We start from the raw sequence: 20,968 nt of genomic DNA, 5'->3' as shown, positions 1-20,968 counted from the left end.
AATTCCAATCCCAATCAAACAAAAAGAGATGGACAGTCACTGACAACACATGGTCACGTCACGTGATCCATCTCTTCTGTTTCCCCCCCCCCCCCCCCCCCCCCCCCCCCCCCCCCCCCCCCGCCCCCCTTCTGCATAGTTTCAGAACAGAATGCTGTTTCCCAAATGAATGCAGTAAAATATTTTATCATTAGACTTAGATGCTTATGCCCAAGAATTCAGATACTTGAATACCAAGATAGAATCAAATCAAATATAGTCTGTTAATATGATCATTCCCATCAGACATAACATAATACAGTGCCTAAAGTAAAGTCAGGCAGACTCAAGCCTAACTGCTTATGCTTCAAAATTCAAATTATATACTTGTTGGCTCTTGCTGCTATATAACAACCTAGCTAAAATGTCTACCTCAATATTACTCTGCTCATGAAGATGTAATTTACCCTGATCACATATAATAGTACAAGCAAAAGAAACAAGCTGGATACTATAGTATAGAACATACAGGGTGCTAAACTTACCCACCACCAGTATCTGTAAGAAGAAAAACACTCAAATCTTTCTTTCTCACCAACTAATTTAAAAGTTTCAGTTTGGCTTGAGATCCTGGAACATGGTATCCCACTTGATCTCTTCAACAGCAGCAGACCAATAGCCATCATCTTCATCTCCATCCATCTTCTCCTCCTTCTGGAAATGGTAGACCACAGGACTAGAAAAACCAGGCTGAGCTGGAACAAGTGTGGAACTTCCATTTGTGAGAAAGAGTGTCTCTTGCTTTTTACGCCCCCTCTTCATCATAGCACTCTTGTTCCATCTTGTCCCCAAACCACTTCTAGTAGGCACTGGCACCGGCACCACAGCAAGTGCTGATTCTTGTTTGTGCATCAGCAAAGTCCTAACATAGTTAGCAAAGGTGTTCTTAGTCTTCTTGATTGCCGCCACGAGCCTTGCCACCGCGAGTGGCCTCTTTCCCTTCTCTTTTCTGGCAAGCTTGAGGATCTCTAGTCTGTGCTTTGCTATGGAGATTCCCATGCTTTGGAGAAACTCGTGGTTGAAGTAAAACATGTCTTCTTCTTCAAGCTCGTTGTGAGCAAAGGTAAGGCCATACTCATACACTAGGGATGCCTCAAGCCCACTTTTTGAAAGCCATGAGAACCAATCCATGTCGACCACGGTTCTGTATTACTTATTATGTATATATGACTTCATTCCACCATTTGTATTTATAATATATATAATAGAAGGGATGGATGGTAAAGAAAGACTCAAGACTCAAGAGTAAACTACCATCATTCCATGAGTTTCTTAAGTAATACTATCAAGAAAACAAAATCATAATAAATTATTAAATTTAGATCAAAGAACTGAACATTTTAAAGACTTGTTATTTCAGGAAAAAAAAATAGTTTTAGAAAATAATGACCATGTATTTCATTTTCAGGAATCAAAATAGGAGTTTATTCCAAATGATAAAAAAAAATTTCTAAAAATGACTTTGGACTTTAGAAAGGGTTTAGCTATGCTTTTCGTAAAAAAAAAAGGTAGTATTTTGTTGAATCTTGAGATATGGTAATATATATAGTATGTGGGGCATGTAACCCATGTTCACTGTTTCCTCCTAAATGAGGTCCAAGTGTTATGCCGACAATCAAGGCTAGGACGATGTCGATGACCAATTGACCACCCACAACTCAGTTGATAGGGAAGTAGGGGTTAGGGAATAATAAGAGTTTTTTCAAACGAGTAGTATTTTCTAGACTTCGGTTAAACTAAAAGCAAGCATTTTATTAGTATTCTTTTGCTACAAAAGGTTGTGAATTAAATACGATCGATCTTAATCAACTGTAGGTTTGAGTGGTGAAGAAATTATGTTTTCCTTTAGTAGCAATTTTATTGAAATTCTGCAAATACAAAAAATAGAGAAATTAATCAAAGTCTGCCGTGACTTTTCAACTCTGACGATTTAAAAAAAAAAATATTCATTTCCCGTTGCTTCTGACGACTTGTATAAATGACAGGCTAGATTTTGCATCTAGAATCGTGTAGCTTTCTTTCTCCTTTGACAGCATGCATGAACAATGATATATAATTGACGAGAAACTCTTTCGAGACATACATTCTTAAGCACCAAAGCAGTTATAAGATTTTGCTCCCTAGAAAGATAATTTTATTTCAATAAATAATAGGGATAGAATACATAGGGGCAGAGCATTCTTCACTTCTTTTTTTTCCTTTACCCCGTAAACAGACATTCTTAGAAGATATATTAGGAGCATGCAATTCAAGTAATTGATCTGAATATATGCATAATGAATTTCTTTTTAGTTCGGAAGGATTGACATCAGAAAATGACAATGTTTTGGCCACCCAAACTATATTAATTACTTTCAGATATCAGAGTGTCGGCCGCCGCTTGAATTTCTTTATTTCAAAAGCATATTAGTATTTCATTAGCTTCCAAAATTTAATGATTCTTTTTTCTGATAATTTAAAGCAGAAAGTAATCCATAACTTGTTGACTCATGATAATTTTTTTTAAAAAAAGTAGTTTGTGTTTATGGACACATTACATATATATGTTTCATTAAATATTTTGACATAAAATGAGTTTGTAAATAATTACAATGGTTAAAGAATCTAAGATGAATTTTAATCTTCATTAAAAAGTATAACGTTTAATATTACTAATACATTAAAGTTGAGTTTTCTAAGAAAAAATTATTTGTGCATTCTTTATTTTTACAGAAAAATAAATTTATGGATTCTTTTAGTATGGTCCAACGAAATCATATTGTAAAAACTAAGCATTGAATATCTTTGATTTTTATATAATAAATATTTTTTTCTATTTTATTATTTATTTTATATTTAAGTTCTTAAAATCGGAAGAGCTTGTCCCAACGCCTAATACATGATTCAGACACTATCCAATGGTTGTGTTGTCTTTATTTTGCTTTTACGAACATGCTCCTATCATATAGAATTTGTATCCATGCAGGTTCACGAGCACGAATAAAAAGATCGGAACACTATTCCCATGTGAATATGATTTAGGAAAATTATACTACATTCAATGTGTCATTACTAGACACAAGTGAGAAAAAGATAAAAGATAAAAGGAAAACTTTACTCACATTTTTAGCAATTTTTTTTAATTATATTTTTTTTTATCTACAAGATTTAAATTTAAGACAATAAGAAGATCGAGTTTGGTTCTATCCTAATCAACATCTTAATCAATTTTTTTCGTTGAATCCTCCATACTAATTATTTACATTTAAAGTTGAATTTAAAGGTTTTGAGATAAACAAGAGTAAAAATAATATAGGAATTAAAAATCATTCAAGTCTAACACAATGTTAATTAATGAGAGTTCAATTGTATGTACCAAGAAAATTGTATTGAAAGAAAAAATCTATTTTAATAAATTCTACACTTTAAGAGTATTTTTTTTTCTGACCGTCTACACTTTGAAAGTTAATCTTATCACTACAAGGTATGGGAATATAGAATTAAATGGAACGGTTTAAATTATCTCACAACACTCTGTGTTATAGCACTAGCCGCTCATGAAAAGATCGGATTAAACAGCTTTATATGCTTGGTTCAGAGGACCAGCCAAATTGAATATTCTTAATTAATTTTTTTTTTACTGAGAATATACTTAATTATGTGCATCGACCTAATTAGCTAAAAGGCAACGAACACAGCGTTACTACAAAGATCAATTTATGAAAAGCCATATTCTAAATATATAGTTTATGAGAGGGGGCAGTGATTGTCTCATGGGATTATTTGGTAGTTCATATTATGAAATCTCATGAAAATCGCAAAGCTATTATGTATAAAATAAATTATTTTACCTCCCATATCTTATTTTACAATTTAAATCAAAGAAACTCCATCAAATTACATACTTGATCGAGGTTCTTTCGGTTAAATTGTATTTATATTTATATTTATATTATAAACTTGTAAAAATTGATTGAGTTCAGTTAAACTCGACGAAGTGTTTTTATCTACGAAGATAAATTAATAATGCATAAAGAGAGTTTATCTGTCTATCATCAATTCATCACCTTTCAGCGAGATATGACTCTAAAATTTGGAATATCTGACTTACGTGGTGTCATCTCAGATGTGTGAGAACTCAATTTCAACATTTTTTTAAGAAAAAACCTCAGCTTTAACTACTGCTACTTACTTTCATAAAATTAATGGGATAAAGACACCATGTTACTGCATTTAAAACAGAAACTAGATGTGTTATCGATATTCGAATACCAATCAGAAGTTGTTCTCAATATCTTATTTTAGATGTGTTATCGATATTCGAATTCACCAATGTTGAATTTAAAAGAGAAACTAGATGTGTTATCGACAGAAGTTGTTTTTAATATCTTATAACTTCTGTCGAATATAAAAATGTTGAATCGGTGCTAAACCAATTGTTCATGATGTTCGTGTTTTTACTTAGATTGATTTTTACTTAAAAAAACATATTATCTGATTATAAAAATAATGACAACTTAATTTAAATTAATTTAAATATAGTATTGATTTTATCTAATTTAATTTAAAAGGTTTAGATTAAATTAGGCCATTTGATTTTTTTAAGGTAACGCATATAAATAAAATACTTCATTATAAGTCATAACATCTAAGAAACTCAATAATACATTATATAAATTACTATCGCTTGTGTAATTTTAGACTTGATACTTCTTATTAGTATATATTTTGTTTGTTCTATCTACTCTTTGTTAAAATGTATATGGTTCAATATAAAATATAAAGTCACATAGTAATAAAGAACGAAAGATAAAAAAAAAAACAATAAAACTAACAAACTTACAATAATGTCAGAATAATAGCATAATTTAGATAATAAATTTATGTAAAATATAAATTAATATGTTAACATCATTAGAATTTACTTTTACAAATATGAATAGTACAAATTTTTTATATAAGTATAGTTATATAAACGCGCATGAGTTCAAATTTGAGTTGAATTAAATCATTTTCAAAATCGATCTTAACATTTTGAAAAAATCGCAGCCATGCTTTCCTTTATCCCACCAATCATCAGCAACTGGGATTTCCAGTTTATTAGGCTTTGATGAATCTGATATTCAGGGTCCGGTTGTTTCACAACCCAAGCCCAATTTTAAGGGTTCATAAGAGATAAAGACCAACTTTTGTTATTATAATTACCACGAAATAATACGTGTCTAATGAATAATATTATTTGACTGGCCAAGCTTTCATTCTATATATTCTCCGCGAGTCTAGCAGAAAAAAAGGTTATAACGTTTTCGGCTTTCTTATGTGGGTTGCAAGCCAAAGTGAATGTTGGTATAGCAGCAAAGATGGGTTGAAGAATTTAGCATTGCCTTAAAGCTAAAGGAAAAAAGCAAAATGAAATTGGATTCGATCCCCTTAGCAAAGTCTCATGCTCAAAACTTGAAGATGGAAAAACGTGATTAGAAAAAAAGAACCCACAAAAAGTGATTAGTTATATTCTTCGAGAGAGATTAGTCGGTAAAATCAATATATATTTTATATCAATAACATGTTTTTAAAAAAAAAACTAAGAGTCCGTTTAGATAGAGAATTTTAACTGAAGAAAATCAGAGAATTTGAATTTGTGTAATTTAGAATTCATTGTTTGAATGTTTTTTGTGAAGAATTTAAAATTTTGAAATTTTAAAACAGAATTTTAAACAACTAAAAATTTAGAATTTTAATTTCCTTTTAAAAGGTTAGAAATTGAAATTCTCTTCTCTTCTTCAAGAAACACCACTTTGTAAGCTCTCCTGCAACATCGATCGGGTGTGAACATAGAGGAACACGTATAACTAACATACCAATCATATTTTCTCTTTTTTTTTTCATTCATTTTTTTCATCCTCATTATTTTAATTTTTTTTATCGAAACACAAAATTTTAAAAATAAAAGAATTTCAATTGAAGTATTTGAAATTTTTAAAATTTAAAATTTCTCAAGAATTTTAAATTTTTCCATCCAAACACACTCTTAAGGAAATGACTTGTTGGAGCTGTATGACACAAATAATGTGAAGCAAATAAAAACTAACAAAAGAAAACAAACAGCTGCTTGAGATTCACAGAAAAAACGAATGCATGAAAGTCACCTACTTTTTATGTCAAGACAAAGGTAGTACAACTTCACATGGGATCAAATTTATGCTCAAATTTGTCCTGATGTAAAGCTCATTGTTTGCATTCTAATTTGAATATGATACCGACATACCGTTAATAGCAAATGTTACAGGTGAGCGTGATTTTATGCAATGTGGTGTTGTAGTGTTTGCTCCCGTGTCCTCCATTTTTGGTGTGTGTGGCGTGTGCAGGATCCTCCTTTATTATTTCCCTGGTCAAATATAAACTATTCACAAAAACACATATTTTACCACAAACCAACATGTGCTTTGGCCTGGAGCATTGTTCACAGTACAACCATCGAATAGCGACTAAAATTAAGTTCAAATGTTTCAAATAATAAGAAGAAGATTACTTGAGTCTTAGCAGCACAGTCTTCAAAAAAACAAAAAAATTGGTGGATGGAAAACAACTAATACAGCTGGAAAATGAAAATAAATCGTGGAAATGTGCCAGTTAAGCAATTATGTGAATCTGTTACACATGTTACAACACTATCCTTGTGTAAAATCGATTAACAAAAAAGATCATACAGGCATAAAGAACAGAACAGTATACATAGCTATGTCTGTGGCAAACTCTAATCAGCCACAAATTCCTCTCATATTGAATCAATCGGTCATCAATTCATCCTTCCTCAAATGAAAGTTAATGTGCATCTCATATCATATATATCATAGCTGGGGCAAAAATACTTATCCCATACTACAGAACAATCCTGTCACCCCCAATCTTCCGCTGTTTGAATTACGTTGCAGCAGAGCCAATGAACAAATGTTCTGTACTAAAAATTACCACATGATTCCTGTGAAAAAGAAACCAAATCGTGAACTAAGAGTTACTCTCAAGGCTATAGATATTGCCAACAACTCCTACTACACTAACAGTCACAGCTAATACCAACATCAACCAAGATAAAATCCATTCCCCATAGCTTAAGTCCCCCTGATGACTTAATCTCAATGCAACAAGAGAAGGAAATATAAAGCCCAATGAAACAGCCGTGGTTGCTCCAGTGAACTTAAAAGCTGTCCATATGCTTGGAATCATGGTAGAGCCAATATATATGAGGACCAACAGAACCACAGTCAACCCCAGAGATCTCTTCCTACTTTCTGATAGAGGAGGTGATCCCTCAAACACTAGCGCATCCACTGTTTGGCGCAGCGAGAAATGAATAACAGGGAAAACAAGTATCAAATGAAGAATGTAGCCAACCCGGACAATATAGTTCAAGGCCGAGCTAAACCGAATTCCAAGATCCTTATCAAAATTAGTCAGCACATCAGACTCAGTATCTTTCCCAAAGAGCAGGTAACCCGATATGGCAGTGGAAGAATAAACTAGGATGCACAAAATCGTGGTGTACCTTCCAACTCGGTTCATCTTCTGAGGAGACCGCTGTTCAAGCTCGTTATATATCGGCTGCAAATTAAAATGACAAACATATGCATTGGTCATGATGGGAATCACGACAAGCAAATCCAAGATGGCAGTTTTGGAGCTAAAATCAGGAGCCATCCTGGGAGCATCAATCCGTCCTTCCACGAGCTTAATGAAAGCAACAGTAAAAGTAACAATGACAAACAAGACAGCAAGAGCCACCGAGGCGGCCGAGGTCAAGCTCAAGGAATCAATCTTGTCAAGTGAACAAAGGGGGGCAAGGAAAACCACCATGACAACAAAAATGACAAGCTTCCTCTGATCCCACACCCCATTCCCCATTAACTGATCAAAAACCCCCAAATGGTGGACGGAACCAGACATAACATCCCCCATGATTATCAAGTAAACCACCAAAACACCAGCATTGTTGACAATGATACAAATTTCAGACAAAATCCTGGCAGGCCTTCCCATAGCATGTTGAACAACCTCACCATAGGAGGATGCCTTACACAAAACAGAAAACCTCACCAACAATTCGACGCTAATTTCAGACAAAATTCCCATAAGAACGATCAAAACAATCCCCAAAACCACACCTAGAACTTTCATAGTGGCAGGGAGGGCCATAATCCCTGCCCCGATAACAGTGGTTGTTAAATTGAAAACAGCCCCAGGTATCCCAGAACCGTGATTGGGCCCCATAACAATAAGGGGATAATTATCGATGTCGATTTCCAAATCGTCATCGTCGTCGTCATCGACCTTGGATCCCAAATACACCTCGGATTCGTCAAAAGTGGGCCTTTGTAAGGATTTTGAGGAATCATTTTGAGGCTGCAATTCTAGATACGAGCTAATGGGTAAGGAAGAATAATTATTATTATCCTTTCTGTGAGACATTGTTTGGCAGATCAGAAAGAATGGTTGTTTGTTGGGAAGATGAATCTGTAGATCTTGCGAAACGAAAAAAAAAAAAAAACTTACAGATTTGAAAGCGATAGATAGATGGAGATGAAACGGTGATCGTTTCGCAGAGTGAAGCTAGATCTCGGGATCAATGGATACTGGATTGGATAATCTCTCTAATTCTCCGTCACCAGCTTCTACCGAATAACATCAAGAAAAAAAAACGAAAGGTGCGGCAATTTTTTGGGGAGGGAAACAAACCTCTTTGTGCTGCCACTCCAACTTTCCTACGTGGACTTTTTCATTCTTATGTCTAACATTTCTCACTTCATTTTTTTTATTCTTTTTTTATTTAATTGTATCACACGCCATTGACTATTGAATTAATTAATAAATTTAAAATTTAAAATTCATTATTAACAATAAGGTCATTTTATATTATTTTTTAATATATGTGATTTCATATAATGATAATGCTTTATTTTTATAACTTGTTCAATGTAGAAAAAATATGTTATAATATTATATATTTATTTCTTAAAACTTAAAACAGATAATCCACGTATGATTTTTTTTATTTTCATGTAACCACGTGTTTTACTCAATAATAAATATACAATAATGTTTAAAATTATTATAAAATAATGTTTTACTAATTAAACTATTTTAAAATTAATAATTTATTTATTTTTATAGTGGTGTATTTTAAAAATTTGTCCAAGTCCAATGATATAAACCCAGCTGAGCTGAGCTGAGCTGAGCCAATGGCAGATTACGAGGTTTGTTACATCAGAGTGGGAGGCCCATAGTAAACATTACAAATTCCTCTGGAATTGGAATCAATGCTAAACAACAAACAAGAACAGGACATATTCCTTTCATAGAAATCAGCTCTAGGCAATCACATTGGTCATTGCTCAGTTAACAGTTAACACTTTACATAACTGAATTTAACTCATGCAATAACATCAATTCATCACCTCCTTCCTTCACTGTACATGCACCGTTACACACATTATTAAAAACACCTTTTTATATATAACATTTCTTTTTCTTCAATTATTTTTTTTTACTGAAAATTTTCTTCTTTACTTAAATCATTTATTGTAAATTTAAAATATAATTTATATTAAAATTATATAAAGTCAAATATTCGTCTTCTATAACACACATTAAAATACAAATAACAGTATACACTTGAAGGCAACATATGTAGTTACATATCTGCTTATTATGGAATATAAATTTTATATTAATGTAATGTAAAAATATTTTTATTTTATTTTTCAATCACTAATTACTACTACATTTATTTTATTTAATATTTAATATATATATATATATATATATATATATATATATATATATATATATATAGTGGGCTAAGCGTGAAGGAAGGTAGTGGGCTTTATGGCAAGAGAGCCCAACAGGGAGAAAACAAAATAAATAAGTATATAGTTTGTGTTGTGTTATCGCACCGTATCGTAACTAAACTAAAAATGGATCGAGAATGGGGATCGAAGCCGGGGAGCGGAGGTGCGGCGTCGGCGCAGAACGAAGCCATAGACCGGCGAGAGCGTCTCCGGCGATTGGCTCTGGAGACCATAGACCTGGCGAAGGATCCCTATTTCATGCGCAACCACCTCGGAAGCTACGAATGCAAACTCTGTCTCACTCTCCACAACAACGAGGGCAACTACTTGGCTCACACTCAGGGAAAGCGCCACCAAACCAACTTGGCCAAACGTGCAGCTCGCGAGGCCAAGGACTCCCCCGCGCAGCCCCAACCTCACAAACGCAAAGTCACTCTTCGAAAAACAGGTTTCATTCTATTCACTAACTCAATTTCGTCTTTTATGAAAAACAATAAATATAAATTTATGTGCTTGCAGTGAAGATTGGACGACCTGGGTACCGTGTCACCAAGCAGTATGACCCGGAGACTAAACAAAGATCTCTCCTATTCCAGGTTCTTTCTCTTCTTCTTCTTTTTTTATCTTTATTTACGCATATTATGATAATTTCAATATATATATACTTTTAATTGTGTATTGATGTAGATTGAATATCCGGAGATTGAAGACCTCACGAAGCCGAGGCACCGGTTTATGTCCTCCTATGAACAGGTGGGACTCTGATTTTATTTATTTATTTTTCTCTCAACTTGCCATGATTTAATATTTCTCTTTGATGGTTACAGAGGGTGCAACCCTTTGATAAAAGTTATCAGTACCTCTTGTTTGCTGCTGAACCATACGAAATCGTTGCTTTCAAGGTATACTCTTTTCTTACCTTTTTTGGTCTTTCTTTGCACTTGCCTTTTTCTTTTGCCCCTGTTTTTAGTCTTCAATTTCAGGTGCCGAGCACGGAGATTGACAAGTCCACTCCAAAGTTCTTCTCGCACTGGGATCCTGACTCAAAGATGTTCACGGTTAGTACATTTACTCCTCTTTTCTGTTTGTCATGGAAAACTTAATCTATCCATGTGTTATGCATTTCATACAAAACAAAAACCATAACCTGGTGTGATAAAACATCTGATTGGCCTTGCACCATATTTCATAAATGTTGTATTGAAAAATAATTTTTATTTTGTTTTCAGAAGAGCCTCTTTCTTCAAGCTTTTTATTAAAAACCTGTTTTAACCTTAAATTGAGCTACTAATGCCCATATACAAGTAGCCCCGACATCCAAACATGAGTCTGGTCTAGAAAATTACTTGTTGTGTTTCAATTGCGTGGTCCTGTATGTATCAATGCAAACTAATTATTCAAGCATTTAGCAGCAGAACTAGGTTGGCAATATCCTGTCTGCTTTCTTGCCTTAATTTTTTCTGTTTATGTGGCGTGCATTATTGATATTTAATTTCCACCATCTGCCATTGATGACTTGAATTGATACTTGTTTGCAGCTGCAATTGTATTTTAAATCCAAGCCGCCAGAGGCGAACAAACCACAGCCTGCCACTACTGCCAATGGCACAGCGCCATCTGGTGTTCCACCAAGGCCTTTGCCCCCACCACCCCAAGGTCCACTACCACCACCTCCCCCTCCTCCACAAGGGCTACCTCCTGGCGCACCTATGGCAAATCCTCCTAGAGCTCCTCCACCTCCAATGCCGGGATCTATGCCACCTCCTCCTCCTATGACAGCAGCTAACGGTCCTAGACCTCCACCTTCTGGTGGAATGCCATCTATTCCACCCCCACCCCCTGTTGCAAGTGGGACATCGGGTTTCAACATGGGTGCTAGACCTCCATCAATGCCACCTCCCCAAGGTTTTCCTTCCCAACCTATGCAGGGTCAGGGTGTCCGTCTTCCTCCTCCGCCCCCTAACATGGGACAGTAGGTCCACGGGGCTTTAGGGTAGGACAGCAAGCATCATTGGAACTGTTAAACAACTGCAGTAGAATGTGTCCGTTAAGGACTTAATGCTTTGTATGGTAGAGGCAAGGTTTCTTAAACAATACACCAAATTACCTGTACACTCTTCCTTTGTCATTTTTACATTTTCAAATTAAGATGTGGAAGTATCGAGATTTCTGGCTTTGGCATTGATGTCTTTGGAGTATTCACCGTATCCACAAATTTAGGTCTCAGTAGCTTGATATGGTTGGAAAATTTTTGCTTGTTGCAAGTAATTTAGGATTAAGACTATTTGATTATGGGGAATCACAAGACCGATTATTAAATTGTTTTTATTGTTCTTGCGTTTTGGAGATTCTCGATTGGAATGTATATGTTTCTTGTAGCTTGAAGAGGGAGAAAAAGACTATTCGGAGTCAAGAATACAAATGCTACATGCGTAAGTATGTATGGTTTCCGAAACTCGGTTCTCGGAATTCATTTATATGAATTTACGATAAGTTGAAGTTAGATTCAGTCGCTGTTCTTTTTCCATGTTCGTAACTAATTGAACACCAGATACAGTAAACAAGGACCCGATGGAAATCCATAAAATGAAGTAGCAAAAGATACACAGAAGAGTAGTTTAGTAGATAACCAATACTTGACCAATTTGTAGTTTTTAAAGTTACCATTTTGATATGTGGAGTCAGAGAATAGAGATTAGCCAACATTGAAATCGTTTAATGTGGACGGGCCACCTATGGAAGCAAATATTTGGCAGCATGAATCAGTTTTATTTGATAACTTGAGTTTATTTTATGTTTAGGATTCAAGTGTTGATACAAAATGGATCTCACGAGTCACAAGTTAATAGTTTCTTAGGAAAAGCACTTAGTTACTTTTAGCCGTTTCTGGAGAGTTACTATAACTTGAGCTGTTTGTATAGATAGTATACAGCTGCAGGGAATTTAAATTACCGTTGATAGGAAAGGCCCCAGTGACAAGGGACATTGATGGTTGTGTTTTTAGTTTTTACTAGATAGATAGTAGAAGGTTTCGTTACTGGCGGCTACCTATGGAACTTTCATCCAATGGTTTAATTATGTACTGACTCGTGATAAAAATCAATCCATCACTGCATTTTTCTACTATCTTAATTTTGAGTCACTTATATTTTTGGTCCGTAAATTTAAATTTATTTTTTAAGTTCTTAATTTAAAAAAATGTTTTTTTAGTTTTTCCTAACTTATTTTTGGCCATGTAGAGACACAATTTGTAATAATTTTTTATTTTAAGAGAGACAAGAAAAACATTTTTCAATATTGAATGACAAAACACAAATTTAAATCTGATAAACCAAAAATAATAGTAATCATGTACCCCAAAAAAAATAATTAAGTGAGACTTATTATGTTTTTCTTTTTAATTTACTGATCAAACGATTAAAATTCTTATATTTTCTCTTTTTTCTATTTTTCCTATATAACCAAATAAAGGATTAAAACAATATTTTTTAAAAAATAATCATTTCCAATTGCAAGGACCACAATGTTGGTGGCCAGGCCGAGGCGGTACTTTAGTATTATTATTTAACACGCAAATGCTAATATTCAAATTAAAGCATTCACAATATAAAAAAGTTACCTATAAAAAAAAATTAAAGCATTCAAACGAGCATTAAAGTCAATATCTCATTCATTCTATTAGAAAATATGGTTCTCGGGTTCAAATCAAATTGGGGATTGATTAATCTTACGATATAAATTATGATTTTTTTATCTATAAAAATCAAAATTAAATATTAAAAAAATTATAATAATTTACACACTTTATTTAATCAATTGAATTAAATTTATTAATAATATAAATCACGGTCTATTAATGTTGGTGTAATTATAGAATAATAAGTTTATAAAAAAAAGTTTAACAGAAATGAAATCATATAAAAGTTAAGATAGATGATTGACGTAAAAATAAAGTTAAGATGTGTTACAGTAAAAAATAATATTTAAAAATATTATACATTGCTTAATAAACAATTAACTTTCATTATAATAACCTTTTTCATGAATATTTTTCATTTAACATGTATACCGAGGAACTAAAAAATATTTTAAGAATTTGGAACACTAAAAAATAACTTTAAATTTTAGAGACTAAAACAAAAAATTCTTCATATTCAATAAATTAAAAATATATTTAAGTATTTGATACGAGGATAAGTGTATAATTAGATATTGATCTTGGAGAAATTATGAATTGTCTTTCTTCTATATATATTTTTTATGGACAAATATTAATTATTAATATGATTAATACAAAAATAAGTGAGAGTGTGAACAAGAATAATAAATTTTAGCTATATATATATATATATCGAAATTTAAATTATTATAAATAATGCTTCTCTAAATTTTTTAAAATAAAAAAATTTAAATACAGTTAAAAAATGATAGAATAAAAAAATCAATAATATAAAAGGAAAGGAAAATTAATGTAAGTAAAAAATAAATAAAATTTAACGAATGAGTTAAAGGTAAAATTATTGAATGAAAATGAAGAAAAGTTAATATATGATTATCTAATTTTGATTAGTGAATTAATTTTAATCTACATAATTAAAAATAATTAATTATTATTACTTTAATATTAGTAAAAATATAGATAAAATAATCTAAAAAATAATTACACAAAATTATATCCTCATATGGGTATAGATTACGTGATTGAAATATGCTCTTTTGATGTATTTATTTCTCACCCAATACTAATAGGCTAGTACGTGTTATGGTGGAGAGAAACGCGCGCAAAAACAGGCACTGACGCGTTAAGTTTGACAACTAGATTCGCTGGATAGACTCACATGGGAAAAAAAACATAAATAGAGGGAGACACAGAAGGAGATGAGATGGGACAACACTCACAACATAACTAATATAGTGAGAAAACCAAAATTCTACCAACAACAAACTTCCATTTAATGGTTTTTAATTTCAAATAATTTAATAACCAATGTCGTGTTCAAGAGAAGCTAAGGCTACCAGAAAAAAAATTAAATCTTTAGATTTGTGAACGTTTATAACATATTCGATTATAGTTTATAAACCATGATTTAATATAGTGAGAAAAATATTTTTCATCATTTCAACTTAAACTATATAAAAAAAAAGTGATCTCTTTAGAGTTTAGACATAGCCCACTCATAATTTTATTAAACATTATTTATAAATAAAATTTATTTTACACACCAAATTTTAATAAGAAGTCTCAACGTACTATAAAAAGCTATTGCTAAATGAGAAACCTTATAAAGGAATAAAGTAATTATGAGTTATGATAAAAAAAACAAAATATAGATTACCCTCATTCGTCAAAAACATTCATCGTGACTTCATTCTATTGGTTTTTTAGGTATATAGAAAAGGATTGAAAGATATCAGATCTAATCATAGGTCCATTTGCTGCTCCATTTTTAAGAGGATTTTTGTCAATTTGAAGGATGATGACACAAACACGAATTGACTACTTTTCACGATAAACAAATAAATACTACTATTTAATTAAGAGAAATACCAATAACACTTTTTTTAATATTTTTAAAATTTATTATAAATCATAATTTTATGTAAATATCACTTGCAAATCAAGATAGATAGTCATGGAATAAGAAATAAGATTCATTAAAATTTATAATTTTTAATAAATTTTAGGTAATATAGCAGAGAAAATTAGAAGAAAAAAAGTGTTAGAATGAGTATGTTAACATGAGATATAATTGTTATAAAAGAAGACAAAAATGCATAGAATTAAATATAATTATTTATCTGAGTTTTGCTAGACTTATTCATTGAGACTCTTATTGAGTCAAAATGGTGTCTCATGAGAGATGCCTCTAACATGAGACGTGAAAGTCCCATTGATTTGCAGTGTCTATTATTAACAAATATTTCATAATCTCGTGTTTTACACCTACACAAGTGTTGGTGTATGGGAGGAAGATTCTCTAGCCATAAAGAGTATTGAGCTTGACTGGCATGTTTGTTACTTTGTTATTTACTTACATGAGTTTAGATAGTCTTTGCGAGCCTTAAAACAAAAGTTAATCTAATTTTTAGTCTACGCTTCAATTTTTTTCTTAAATAATAAAACAATCAATAATTTTATCTTTATATATTTTTTAAAAATGTTGTTTTTAATTATAAAATTAACTGACTTAAACATGTATTGAATAGCTATTAAATCTGTAAAAAAAAAAAAGCTATTAAATCTGTTATTGGTGATTTTTTTGTTAATAAAAATTTTAAGCATATTATTTAAGAAGTGTTTAACTTTCTGATTTTTAAATAATTTTTTTATTTTATTTTCTTAATCAATCTCATCTAAATTGCAAAATATTTATGCAAGTTTTACATTATTTTTCAATGGTTTAAATACATTTTTTTCATTTTTGTCCTTACAATTTTTTTCTTTGTTTTATTCATTGTAAAATATGTTTGTTTTATTTTTTATTTTTAAAGTGTTTTATAATAATTTGAACAGTAAAAACATGTATTAAATAATAATAAAATATCATTAAAATACTTTAAAAACGAATCATATATTACCAGAATTAAAATATTTTTTAAATAAAAAAACATCAAATTACAAGGAGCAAAATACATTTAAACCTTTTAAAATTACATTATTTTGAAACAAGAAAGAAATGATCCTGATGGTGATAGTCAATATATGCTGTGGCCGTGGACAGATATAGTGGGCCCAAATGTTGGTCTGGGTGGAGAAACTCCTGTGGACATGTACTGTGCAGACACAATGGAAACGGCCAGCTGCAATGAATTTTTTTAGGGTGATATTAATATATTATAATATTATACCTTTTTATAATCTTTTATTATTATTATTATTATTATTATTATTATAGTAAAATTAGCATAAAATATAGGGATAGCCACTTTTGTCTTTCAATGTGTAATCAATGCATCCTTGAAAGATAAAAATATAAAATTTAGTCTCTAAAAGTGTAAAAAGTACGATAAATATATCCGGCCGTTAACTTTTGTTTGTCACTATTAATAAAATGGCCTATGTGGCACAGAATGACAAATTTGTCACTGAAATGATTGTCAACGTGAATTACCAATGCAAGGACATATTTGTCATGATATTTTTTTGACTTTTCGTCTTCTCACTCAGATGACAAATGTGTCCCATGAAAAATGCAAACTTTATTCCTCGAAGGTATAAAAAATGCAACGAATATATCCAAACATTAATAATGAATTATATAGGAGAGAAACTAGGGAAAAATGGATTAATAAAATAGTAAAATACAGCCTTATACTTTAATTATTTGTTTATTTAATCATCTATCAAATTGTTAATTAGTTTTTTAATTAATCAATATACCTACTTATTTTCCAAAATAAAATAAATTTCTTTAGTTTTATGATATAAAAAAATTAAGTTACTATTTAAAAAAATGAAAGTCTTTTATTTCTTAAAATTTTTTGTTTCTTCAATTAATTATTAATTTTTATTATGTACTGTGACACAATATGTCAAATGGAATGCAATGTCACTGCAATCCTTAAGTTAGCGAGAGAACAATTCTAGGTCCCAAAGAATAAACTTTTGTATTAGTTTTTTTAAGTTAACTTTGGATTAGTTTAAACATTGTTATATTTTTTATTTAAATTTATTTGAATTCTTTATTTGTTAGTAATTGTTTTAATTTCATTCATATTATGTATAATAAGTGTTGTCTCCCATGGAAACACATTATCCAAGGGATTTTTCATATTTGAGGATATATATATATATATATATATATATATATATATATATATATATATATATTATTGATTAAGGAAAAAGACTTATAATTCTACTTTAGTTTTATCTAGTTTAAATTTTGTGAGACTTTTAAAAAAAAATATAGTTGATTAATTTTTTTAAAAAATAAATAAATTTGGTCTCACGACCTGTTGTGTTTTTGTTACTCAAAATTCTCGATATATTATTTTTAAGTTAAATATAAGGATACTTAAGTTGGAATTGAGATATGGAATAATTGTAAAGATTAAAAGTGAGAAATTTAGTAGAAATTTGATAAAATTATAAGATATAAGATAAAAAAAAGGTTTTAACAACAAAGATTAAGGTTCAACAAGGAAATCAAAATAATAAAAAAATATATATTAAAAGGTAATTTAAAAAATATATTACAAATAATAAATGAATAGGAGTATTAAATTACAAATACATAATTATTATTATTATTATTAGTCACGACCTATTATTAACGTTCAAATATATTTGTTGTACTTTTTATATTTTCGGAGATTAAATTTTTTGGTCAACGAAGTGGGAAGACGAAAAATAAAAAAAATATTATAACAAATATGTCCTTGTGTTGACAATCCACGTTAATAATCATTTCAGTGACAAATTTGTCCATCTGTGATACGTAAACTATTTTATTAACGGTGACGAATGAAACGGTCGGTTATATTTGTCACACTCTTTCCATTTTCAGAAACTAAATTTTATATTTTTATATTTCAAGAACATATTTATCAAGAATTATACATTGAATAAGAAAAATGACTATTTATTTTAAAATATAAGATAATGATGATTCTTGTATCTAGGAAAACAAAACACCTAACCCAAAAGCATATTATAACTAATGTATATAGCAACTATCCGAGATTCTCATACGCATATCATATATGGACGGTTATGACTTATGACTTACTCGTGGTGCTATCTGCACCGAGTGCCGATGACAGTAGGGGTACAATAATCAAATATGACTAATGATACAAAAATTTCTTATTATTTTAAATGCCTAAGCACTTCTCATTTTTCTCTAATTTTCTTTTTATCACATAAAAACCTGTAATACTTATATTTTTTTAGATGTTGCATAGGAGTTTAACGTGTCCATTAATTTTTTTTCATAAAACATGTTTAAAGTGTAAGAAAAAAAAGTATGGTCGGTGGTTTCGGTTAACCAATCCTAATGAGAGCATAAAAAAAGAAAAAAGAGCAAGAACGTGGATGTGACGCGCTCCAAGAGCAAGTCCCATTCACTGCACTGCACTCCACCAATGACCAAACAAGAAGCATAACAGGGAAGAGCTACCCCTACCCCTATCCTTGGCTATCTTCTTCTTCTTGTGCGGGCCCCACCCAACCCCCTTTATTTTGTACCTTGTCAATGTCATTCCTCAGTGCTTCGTGGGCCTCCCCTCCCTTCTCAAACATTCATGCTTCCTAATTTCTATCTTAATTATTACGTCGTCGTAGTAGTATAATGCATCTTATGATTAGTTTATTGTATTGTGCCCAAAAGAACTTTGTTTATTGTAATTAGTGTATCTTTTTTAGAATGATGTACTATATTCTCTCAAATCTATTGAGTAAAGTTGACCTTAGTGGTTTGTGGACTCTTCTCTATAAAATTTTCAGTCGAATCTTTGAGCTTTTCTTGGCCTTTTCCACCATCTTTCGTTTCGCAGAACCATGGACGACGCGTCCCATTTCCCAACTGTCATTTTTAACAGCTTAAATATCCATTTTTTCATTAAAATTGTGAACACGATGACAACAAATTCATCTCTAAAAATTAAAAATTTAAAGTTAATCATTAAATATGTAAAAAATTTAATTTACGATAAATTAATCTCATCATTAAATTTTAAAATTATTTTTTATTAAATTTAAAAACTAATTTGACTAATTTTTTTATGAAATTAATAATAAGTTGTAAAATTATAGATTGAATTGTCATTAAATTATTTATATAATCAATTTATCCTACTTTTGGAAGGTTAAATTTAAATTTTCTTCTTTTAGTAATCAGTGTTTTATCATCTCCCAACAAAATGAGTATTTTTTCTTAATATTGAAAAGAAAATAGTAGGATAAGAATAAATATATAACGTAAAAGCACTTATTGTGTTGCTTTATTTGGTAGGAAGGAAGAAAGCAGTATGGTGGGGAAGGCATGCATTTCAATTTGTTTTGGGCATTTTTTTTAGAGGGGCCATCCCATTCCCATAGCTTGTTGTGATCCTCAGCGTGAACGTACACTTTTGCTGGCTAGTTCTATCTCTCTCTCGCGCTATATATATATATATATATAAATGATAATAATGCTATTTGTTTCTTAGTAATGCCACTAGTTTAAGCATGCATATTCAGGAACGTAGAAAATTGTGAATAAGATGATATCATTAATTGCTTAGCTTCAACTTATTGCATTATCATGTGAATGCATATCACTTGTTTGTTTGTGTTGCATTATTAAATTAAAAACTCATGATTTATATTTTATGAAATAATAATAATATTTTTATGCATAAATAATATAGAATACAGAAACACTCTTGGATGAGTTTCTAAACATATTCGAGCGTGTCTAGATTCATTTGTTTTCTTCTTCTTTAATTATCATATACTAGAACAATACATTAAATTATTCATAAATGACGAAAAATTTATTAATAATACTAGTGTCAATTTTTTTCTTTGATTGAGAATTTTTCATAAACATAATTGTCAGAAGAATTATTGGGTCAAATATAGTAATTAAATAGAGTCTTTCCTGAGATGATAGTCTAAAAATTAAGTTACTAAAATTATAAGTAAAAATTGCCTACAATTACATGCTATTTCTATTGCTATTTGTATATTTGTATATTTGTTTTGTAAGAGTATTTAGAAGTGCTCATGAGTTGTTTAAATTTAAATACTATTATTTAACTTTTTTTTCTTCTCTAGAGCAAATGATATGACGTTACTTGTATAAAATAACAATTGCTTAATAAATTTATACAATAAATAAAATATTTTTTAAGCATGGTAGGATCTCAAAATTAAATTAATCATTCACATCAGCAACTGAATTTCATGTGTAAGTATTTAAATCTATATAGAATTATAAGATCTCATAAAATTATGATAACAACTATGCATTATTAGTACTCAAAGTTATATTTACAATGTCTAAAAAGTTAAAAATAACAAAAAAATATTATTTTTTTGTCACCATTACATTTGTAAAAAATATTAATTAGTTTTATCGATACTTAATTTTTATTTACGAGTATATTAACCACCTTTATGG

The 20,968-nt window shown here is 30.6% G+C and overlaps 3 protein-coding genes across 4 annotated transcripts; 1 reads left to right on the top strand and 2 right to left on the bottom strand.

Moving 5' to 3' along the window:
• Positions 1-241: 241 nt before the first annotated feature.
• On the bottom strand, positions 242-1,203 carry LOC100792385 (sterile alpha motif (SAM) domain-containing protein). The gene has a single exon (NM_001253064.2). It carries the CDS (start codon positions 1,168-1,170, stop codon positions 592-594), a length of 579 nt encoding a protein of 192 aa, NP_001239993.1. The 5' UTR covers positions 1,171-1,203; the 3' UTR covers positions 242-591.
• Positions 1,204-6,509: 5,306 nt separating this feature from the next.
• LOC100791860 (amino acid transporter AVT6E) lies at positions 6,510-8,568 on the bottom strand. Its single transcript, XM_003543643.5, has one exon. The coding sequence runs from the start codon at positions 8,479-8,481 to the stop codon at positions 7,024-7,026; it is 1,458 nt and encodes a 485-aa protein (XP_003543691.1). The 5' UTR covers positions 8,482-8,568; the 3' UTR covers positions 6,510-7,023.
• A 1,379-nt stretch (positions 8,569-9,947) lies between these two features.
• Positions 9,948-12,026, top strand: LOC100791333 (splicing factor 3A subunit 2). Of its 2 annotated transcripts, XM_003543642.5 has the most exons (6): positions 9,949-10,308; positions 10,380-10,456; positions 10,548-10,613; positions 10,688-10,762; positions 10,844-10,918; positions 11,399-12,026. In XM_003543642.5, exons 1-6 carry the CDS (start codon positions 9,987-9,989, stop codon positions 11,834-11,836), a joined length of 1,053 nt encoding a protein of 350 aa, XP_003543690.1. In that variant the 5' UTR covers positions 9,949-9,986; the 3' UTR covers positions 11,837-12,026. The 2 variants fall into 2 exon arrangements, with proteins under 2 accessions (XP_014621629.1, XP_003543690.1); XM_014766143.3 differs by having other exon boundaries at positions 9,948-10,308; positions 10,688-10,918.
• The last annotated feature ends 8,942 nt before the right edge of the window (positions 12,027-20,968 follow it).

Source organism: Glycine max, chromosome 13 (genome assembly GCF_000004515.6).
Source record: "Glycine max cultivar Williams 82 chromosome 13, Glycine_max_v4.0, whole genome shotgun sequence".
In the NCBI taxonomy this organism is placed as follows: Eukaryota; Viridiplantae; Streptophyta; class Magnoliopsida; order Fabales; family Fabaceae; genus Glycine; species Glycine max.
This window is presented reverse-complemented; position numbering and strand designations above follow the sequence as displayed.